General features: G+C 40.7%; 1 protein-coding gene across 1 annotated transcript; it reads right to left on the reverse strand.

The window, feature by feature from the left end:
- Positions 1-5,905: 5,905 nt before the first annotated feature.
- Positions 5,906-7,522, reverse strand: LOC147608114 (uncharacterized). Its single transcript, XM_086790013.1, has 2 exons — positions 7,182-7,522; positions 5,906-6,802 (listed from the first exon to the last, which is right to left on the reverse strand). Exons 1-2 carry the CDS (start codon positions 7,458-7,460, stop codon positions 6,212-6,214), a joined length of 870 nt encoding a protein of 289 aa, XP_086646139.1. The 5' UTR covers positions 7,461-7,522; the 3' UTR covers positions 5,906-6,211.
- Between the last annotated feature and the right edge of the window lie 1,463 nt (positions 7,523-8,985).

The following is an 8,985-nucleotide window of genomic DNA, read 5'->3' on the forward strand; positions in this document are numbered from 1 at the left end:
TATACTATGTGACATTTATAGATGATTTCAGCAGGATGACATGGATATACTTTCTGAGAGAGAAGAGTGAAGTGCTGGAAAAGTTCATGGATTTCAAAGCTCTTGTAGAAAAGCAATATGGCTGTTGGATTAAATGTTTGAGAACAGATGGAGGTGGTGAATACACCTCAAAAGCTTTTGAGCATTTCTTGAGGAAGCATGGAATAAGAAGACAGTTGACTTGTAGGTATACACCTCAGTAGAATGGTGTGACTGAGAGAAAGAATCGAGTCATATGTGAAGTGGCAAGGGCAATGCTCAATGAAAAGAGCATGCCAGATTACTATTGGGCAGAAGCATGTGCTACTGCAGTGTATATCCTGAACAAAACACCTACAGCAGCCATTCATGGAAGCATGCCAGAGACGCGGCTTACAGGTTACAGGCCAGACATTGGACATCTTAAAGTATTTGGATGCGTAGCTTATGTCCATGTGCCTGACGAAAGAAGACGGAAGTTGGATCCTAAGGCAGAGAAATGTGTATTTGTTGGATATGCACAGGATCGAAAGGCCTACAAATGTTATAACCCTCAAACTAGACAAGTAGTCATCTCACGAGATGTGGTGTTTGATGAGCTTGCTAGTTGGTACAAAGCAAAAGATGAGGGAGTCATTGACTCACTTGAAGCAGATGTGCCTGTGAACTTGCCACAAGCAAGTTCTAGTTCTACTACTATGGCTGGGCCAGCAGCAGCAGCAGGCAGAAGAAGCTGAGAGTAGCAGTGTACGTCCATGGTCAGGACGTTTGAGGCATGAGAGTGTGAGCACTGGGAGTAGTGCTATGGATAAAGGCAAGAAGAAAGTTGAAGGAATCGGAATCACAGGTTATGAGTCATTTAGTTCTGAGAGTTTGGATGAGAAGCTCGGCATACTTGTTTTACGCACACCTGGTGCTAGGCAGGACAGATATGTGCCACCACATGCTAGAGTTATAGGTGTACAGAGTGACCCGCATGCATTGCGGAGATCCCAGAGAGTCAGATATCTAGTTGAAAGATTGACATATCGAGATTTTGCTATGCACTATGCATACATGACATCTATGGTAAAGCATGTGGAACCTACATGCTATACAGAGGCTATTGGAGAGCATGTATGGGAGAAAGCCATGGAAGAAGAGATGGATGCTTTGGACAAAAATGATACATGGGAATTGGCTGAGTTACCTCAAGGAAAGAATGCAATTGGTTGCAAATGGGTGTATAAGGTAAAGTGCAAGTCAGATGGTAGCCTAGAGAGACATAAGGCAAGGCTGGTCGCTAAAGGATATGCACAAACTTATGGTCTTGATTATGATGAAACTTTCAGCCCAGTGGCTAAGATGGCTACAGTGAGGTCTATCATTGCACTAGCAGCACAAAAAGGTTGGGCTTTACATCAAATGGATGTAAAAAATGCTTTCTTGAATGGTGAACTACAAGAAGAGGTGTACATGGAACAGCCAGAAGGATATGTAAATATCCTACTTTTGTTTGCAGGTTAAAGAAAGCAATATATGGTTTGAAGCAAGCACCTCGTGCTTGGAGTGACAAGATCAGCAGATATCTTGTCAGTATTGGATTTGTGGTTGGAAATGCAGACTCTTCACTTTATGTGAAGAAGACACATGATGGTATCGTGATGATAGTCATTTATGTTGATGATTTGATTATCACAGGTGATTGTGGGAAAGGCATTGATGAGGTTAAGGCCTCTTTATGCAAAGAGTTTGATATGAAAGACCTTGGTGATTTAAGGTTCTTTCTTGGCATTGAGGTGATTAGAACAAGCAAGGGTATATGGCTGGTGCAAAGGCAATACGCACTTGACATGCTGGCAAAGTATGGTATGACAGCATGCAAACCAATGTTGACACCATTAGAGCAAAACATGAAGCTTAGGGCAGATTTGGGTGATGAGCTTGATGATATCACCATGTACAGAAAAATGGTTGGTAGCCTTATCTACATGACCATTACGAGGCCAGATCTCAGTTATGCAGTTGGTTTGGTAAGTCAGTTTATGCAGAGTCCTCGTAAACCTCACTTGGATGCTGTGAGACGTATTCTGAGATACGTCAAAACTACCGTGCATTATGGTCTTTTCTATGAGGCAAGAAAAGACATGCATGTCTATGGATATACAGATGCAGATTGGGCCGGTAGTGCATATGACAGGCGGTCTACCAGTGGCTATGTTTTCAGCCTTGGTAGTGGAGCTGTGAGTTGGAGCAGTAAAAAGCAACCTATAGTTGCTTTATCTACCACAGAGGTAGAGTATCGTGGAGCAGCCATAGCTGCATGTGAGGCTATGTGGCTGAAGAAGTTGCTAGATGATGTCAAGTTACAGAGTGATATGAGAGTTGTCATTCATTGTGACAACATGAGTAGTATTCAGCTTGCTAGCAACCCAGTTTATCATACCAGGACCAAACATATTGAGGTCCACTATCACTTCATCAGAGAGAAAGTGCTAGATGGGCATGTTGATTTGACATATGTACAGACAGATGAGCAGGTTGTAGATATCTTTACCAAAGCACTTGGTAAGGATAAGTTCGAGTATTTTCGTACTAGATTGGGAGTCCTAGAGATGGACATGTCGAGCTTGAGGGGGAGTGTTGAAATGTCAAGCTCGTATACAGCTGGAGGATAGCACATGGGTGCTGAGACAGAGTGACGGTATGGTAGATAGATATTGTGTGGTGTGTTTATGACCGCGTCCAACTGGTCATGTGTGGTGTGGACATTACATTAGGTTTACTTTGTAGTGTGGACATAACACTATGTTGGTTCCCCTTTTGTGTGTGTGAGAGAGATGATGACTATGGCTTCTCTCCTTCTTTATGATTGATGGATATGGATTAGGGTTTGCTTCTCTTGTGTGTGCTCCCTCCTGCTTCTGTTTTTTATCAACAATGACATGAGCTTTGCAACAAAAACAACAAACAAAAACAAAGGGAACCTCAAAGTGCCATTTCCATTTACTTCTATACTATTGCACGAGTGAGATTGCATGGGTGAAGCATGCTTTTACTCATGTTTGTAGACATACAGACTATGGTTTGCTGTAACATTCCATTGCAGAAGTGAAGCATCTTAAGCAATGCTTTTACTCATGTTTGTAAATACACAGCCTATGGTTTACTGCAACATTCCATTAAAGCACAAGTGAAGTATGTCACAGAGCCCATGAAAATTCAGCCATCCATCTCTCTATTGTGTCTTGCACTCTCTTGTATGTGTGTGTGTGTTTGCTTGCAAGGAACTTAAGCTCTCTCTCTCTCCCCCACATTCTCTTTACAAAATCTATTTGAAATTGCTTTAATTTCAAATTTTCAAAACAATAACTCGATGACTTGACTTCATTTTTTAATGAATTATTGTTCATTTGTGGGAGACTTTGTTTAAATGTAGCTTATGAAAAACCACATGAGAACTTATCAGGGTACGAAGTCATCGGTGAGGACTTAATGACCTAGAGTAAAGTTGAGTGACCCTATATATGGATCGATGTTAGAGACATCAATTTATACAAGCTTGTAGCTTATTTGGCAATGTGGCAAATCTTCCTAGGCTATCTTAAAAATGGTCAGCCTTCATAGGCCACCATCTGAGATACATAAAATAGTGTTATGCACTTGAGTTGATGAGCCACACGTGACTATTAATAAGAGCCTTACATACTTGAGCTATAGTCATTACAATATGTGGCTCAAAAATTGATATTTAAGATAAGATAACAAAGAACAATCACTTATGGTGGCAAGCTATCTTAAAATGGTTTCGCCTTCAAAGGTTACTATCCCAATTACATAAAATATAGTGACGAGCATCCGAGTTGTTCAACCATGGATATTGATTATAATAGGAGCTTTACATACATGAGTTATAGTCATTACAATATAAGGTTGGACTATTGATATTTAAGAGAAGATAGTAAAGAACAATCACTTATGGAAGCTTACAGAAATTGTAATAGGTCTTGAGAAAATTGCAAATTTCTTTTAGCACCCTCTTTCATAGTGTCAGAAATAAACTTTTTTTTTTCTAACCAGTGAGGAGAACTTTCAAGTTCAATTGGTATAATTGAAAAAATACACAGGTTAACCAGTTTTATAACTAAAATTTTGAAATTTTGAATCTTTAAATTAAGGTTAGGCGAAATTACAATCCATTTTTCTCAGTTCATAAACTAAATGATGGTTTTTTCCCTTGGAGAGTGCCCACCGATGCAACACTTGCAAGTTAAACATGTTAAATCGCACATGAGTGGAGTGACCATCATTGGTGGTAAGGAAAGGAGTTTGAAAGTCCCTAGGTGATGGGTAATCTCGCCCTACCTTTTTTATTAAAAAAAGACCTTTATCCATGCATAAAAAACCAAAATATAAAGCAAAAAGGCGATATATATATCACAAAACATTCAAAAGCAAAGTTTAAGCGGCTTTTGCTTTTTTTTAAAAAAATTAAAAAAAATTAAAGCACTATATCATGAACAGTCAAAGCCCTCATCGTAACTGACAGAAAAGGTACACCATCGCAATATACACTTCAATTAAAGATCAATGACAAGACCCCTTCAGCGCACGTGCCATTTCAATATTAGTTATTATACTGCATTGTTTTACTCAATGTAACGTGTAGATTTTGGAATTTAAGGCTTATTTTGTTTGCCAGTGCTAATAGCCCTGTTTGTAGTGTAATTTTCCTCGCTGAAATTCTCCCTCATATCATAATTAAATCTGCCCGTTTTTGAAAAAAAATAAAATAATAGCCCTGTTTGTAGTGTAATTTTCCTCGCTGAAATTCAGAAATCCCCTGTTTGTAGTGTAATTTTCCCGGTCAAAATTCAAAAATCCCCATTGGAATTTGACCTTGCCTTTAATTTTAAGGAATTAAATTTGTATATTTTAATTATAAATCCCGTATGTTTTTTTTAAAAAAATTTCAGGTTTAAATCCTGATTAAGCCTAAACATTGCCTTTAAATTTAAGGGCTGAAAAAAACATTTTTTTTGAGCATGGAAGAAGACTACATGCTACCACCAATCTACCAAGGGTTGCCTTTTAGACAGGCACCCTTGTCTTTTCGATAGGCACCCTTGTCTGTCAAATTTGGCGGGAAAGGGACGAGACTTGCAAGTTTTTCACTATTTACATGTATGCATGTCTGAGCAATTTCAAGAGTTGCCCTTGAAAATCCAAGTATTTGGAAAAATATGTACTGCGGGTTCGGTTCGAATCCCATCCATCCATGAGTATGATCATAAGTTAGTATTTTTCAAGGTAATAGTAATTAGGTACCACAATTAGCATGCATATTTATTATCCTCAATGATCTTTTCCTTATCAACCTTCCTTTTGCCAACAATGACATGAGCTTTGCAACAGAAAGAACAAACAAAAACAAAGGAAACCTCAAAGTGCCATTTCCATTTACCTCTTTATACACTATTGCAAAGGTGAGATTGCATGAGTGAAGCATGCTTTTACTCATGTTTGTAAACATACAGACTATGGTTTACTAGTGAAGCATCTTAAGCAATGCTTTTACTCATGTTTGTAAATATACAGACTATGGCAACATTCCAGTGCACAAGTGAAGTATATGCCAAGGAGTGCTTTCAAACTATGTTCCAAGCTTAATTTAGCCCATGATTATATAACAATTCTCATAAACTACACCTTTCAACTATGTTGCAAGCTTGATTTAGCCCATGATTATATAACAGTACTCATAAACTACACACCCTCCAACTCATATGAAACCCAGTTGAAACAAGAGAAGGCACACATCTCCATCATTCACAGCCATTGCAAAGCCACCCTAGCCTATTACAGGGTCTGCAATCCAGTTTACACAAATGAGCAGAGCGCCGTGATGACAACTCATGAAGCAAAGGGTATTATCAACTCTTGGTATACACATAGATTCCTCAAGGAGCATTTGAGTAACACAATGTAGCCACAAAGACTATATCTAACCTGTGCCATAACATCTAGAAGTTGTCGATGTTCACCACATCCACATCGTGAAACAAAATACCCTCTCCAAAATTTATCCGGGTCGCATGCAGGCCATCTCAGAGGCATATGTATAAGTTTTAGATGTCTGCCATCTTAACACATGTCAACATAAAACAAAATACCCCCTCAGAAATCTGTCATGATGGCATGTAGAATGTGTAGGCTATCTCGTGGAGAGCGACAGGCCATCGGCGGGGGTAATCTCCACGCGAGGCCTCTTGCTAGATTGGGGCTTGTGAAGAAGCACAGGGCTGCAACATTTTGGGCAAGTGGGGCTACTCTTCCTCAGCAAGACATACATGAGGCACTTGGGGCAGACAGCAGTAGCCATGGTGGACTCCCTGGACAGAGAGAGCTCTTCATGAGGGTTACTATGAGAGGTCTCATCAACAGCAGGGGCAGTGGGAAGCCTAGGCTGCCACTTCCAATTTTGCAGAGTAGTTTGCTTAGAGACTTTACATAGGTTAGAGAGCTTGCTTGATTCAGGTGAAGGTTTGGTGGACGGATGGATGTGCCCATTTGTCAATTTGAGGTCCAAGTCCAAGCAGATCATGGGAGAGCTTGCTTCAACCTCTTCACTGACAACCTCTGCAAAAGCTGCTGCTGCTGCTGTACCTGCTGTGTGGATTTTTCTACTGTTGCTGGCCTCATTCTGCATCCTCATGACCTCTATGCTTTTACATGAGGTGCTCATGGATGCAGGATTAGAGTCCAGATTGAACTCGGGCTTCTTCTTGATGAAGACTTCGCCAGACTGCAGGAAGGGTCAGAACACATTAAAGCCTGTGGACCATTGTCAGAAAGTTTAAAAGGGAAAGGGGCATGTGAGGCTCCTGTGTGTGTGTGTGTGTGTGAGAGAGAGAGAGAGAGAGAGAGAGAGAGAAAGAGAGAGAGACCTGTGTGTGTGTGTGTGTGTGTGTGTGTGTGTGTGTTGTGTGTGTGTATGTGTGAGTGTGAGAGAGAGAGAGAGAGAGAGAGAGAGAGAGAGAGAGAGAGACCTGTGTGTGTGTGTGTGTGTGTGTGTGTGTGTGTGTGTGAGAGAGAGAGATACCTCTTTGTGTGTGTGGTGTGTGTGAGAGAGAGAGAGACTAGAGAGAGAGAGAGAGAGAGAGAGAGAGAGAGAGAGCGCCCACCTTTAGATCCAAGCACCTCTCCCACCCCAAGGGGAGAGGTTTGTTGTTGTGGTTGCTGTCAAGCTCTTCTACAGGAGTGGTAGTAGTGTGTGTGCTCTTGCTGCTGGCGATGGAGCCCATCATGAGTTGCTGCACACGAGAGGGGTCTTCACTCCATGAGCTCTTCATGGAAGAAGAAGCTGCAGCAGCAGCAGCAGCAAGGGGTAGAAACTGGTGCTCCATGACCATCAACTTGCCGTTGCTAGAGCATGGCTTCTTGCTCAATGGCCACTCCATCATGATCTAATTGGCAGCAGCCAGATTTGCAGAAGAAAGGAAGAAGCGAAGGAAAGCTTGGGGTTGAGAAGCGTCTGCCAAAACAGAGTGCTTTAAGTAGGGGGAGGGATCGTTAATCACGATCAAGAAGGAGGCGACGGCTGCGCACAAAGACTAAAACGCAGAAATCTAGCCAATTACGAGCTCATGATCTCGAAGATTACTGTCAACAGAGAAATCAAAACCTGCAATTAACTGTGCAATTAGGAAAGCTTGGCGATGATGGGCCGTGCAATCATGATTGTATCCACGAAGCCTTGAAGGGACGTGATCTAAGGAGACTTCAAATCCGGGGGCAGCCGCCGGCAGGCGAGGGAGGGTTGAATTTTAGGGCAATTAAAAGCAGTTGAGACCCATTAAAAGCAGTCGAGAGCCTCGACCGCGGGGCTCATTGAATGTGTAAAGACGCATTGATTGCCATTCAATGAGGAGCTTGCTTTCATGACGCCCCTCCCACGCACCCCTCGAGGCTCCATCAAACCCCATGCCCGTGCCCCATGGTCGGTCCATGCTCATCCTTAGATTTTGTAATATGGTCTATTCTCATCCTTAGCAATTAAGGATTTTAATTTTTGTGATATGGTCCCTGCTCATCCTTAACAATTAAGGATTTTGTAGCTCTAATAACCTTGTCATTTATTTACATTTCTAACACCAATGTGCCTTCCTTTCTACTCTTGTTTTACCCTTTTTTTACACTTGTAACTCTAAGGTGCCTTCCTTGGTACTTTAGTTTTGCATTTTTTAACACCACATTCCTTTCTACTCTTGTTTTGCCCTTTTTTTACACTTGTAACTCTAAAGTGCCTTCCTTGGTACTTTAGTTTTGCATTTTTTAACACCACACTGCCCACCTTGGTAGTTCTTTGAATCAACAACAAAATCTACACACAACCCAACCACTGCCCACCTTGGTAGTTCTTTCTTTCAACAAAATCTACACACGACCCACCAGTTTAATAACTAAAATTCTCGAAATCACCACTTTTATCACTAAATTTCCCGAAACCACAACTTTTATCACTACCATTCTCAAAATCACCACTTTTATCGCTCTCAAAATCACCAGTTTTATCACTAAAATTCTCGAAATCTTCACTATTAAGTTCAAGAGTGGGTAGTTATAACTAAGTAACATGCACATTTGCAAAACTAAAGTGCCTTTCAAGACTTTCTCAAACTCCTAGAGGTTGTTCACCTCCATCTTTTGATGAGTTTTTTTCCCCCTAGTGAGCACGGAAGTATGTATTTATTAACAAAAAGTAAAAAGTAGTCCGTGTGATGATCTAATAAGCTACGTGTGACAATAATATTTTCCTAGTATTTCTTTTCAGGTGAATCTTTCAAGGTACTTTGATGCGTGATAACATTTGTCTAGACGATTAAATTCACACCAAAAAGTCCTTTTGTAATCCCTCTTTATATCTAATATATTTTATGCTTTTTGAAAAAAAAAACACACCAAGTCAAATTAAGAATTATCATCCCT

Source organism: Cibotium barometz, chromosome 54 (assembly GCF_041138505.1).
Source record: "Cibotium barometz isolate CiBa-2024 chromosome 54, ASM4113850v1, whole genome shotgun sequence".
NCBI classification, from domain to species: Eukaryota; Viridiplantae; Streptophyta; class Polypodiopsida; order Cyatheales; family Cibotiaceae; genus Cibotium; species Cibotium barometz.

What these genes read in the sequence shown, in the direction of transcription:
- LOC147608114 (XM_086790013.1), bottom strand. Translation starts at nt 7,460, where the DNA reads ATGATGGAGTGGCCATTGAGCAAGAAGCCATGCTCTAGCAACGGCAAG. An exon ending in AGAGGTGCTTGGATCTAAAG is followed by an intron (nt 6,803 to 7,181) that starts GTGGGCGCTCTC and finishes CCCTTCCTGCAG; the next exon opens with TCTGGCGAAGTCTTCATCAA.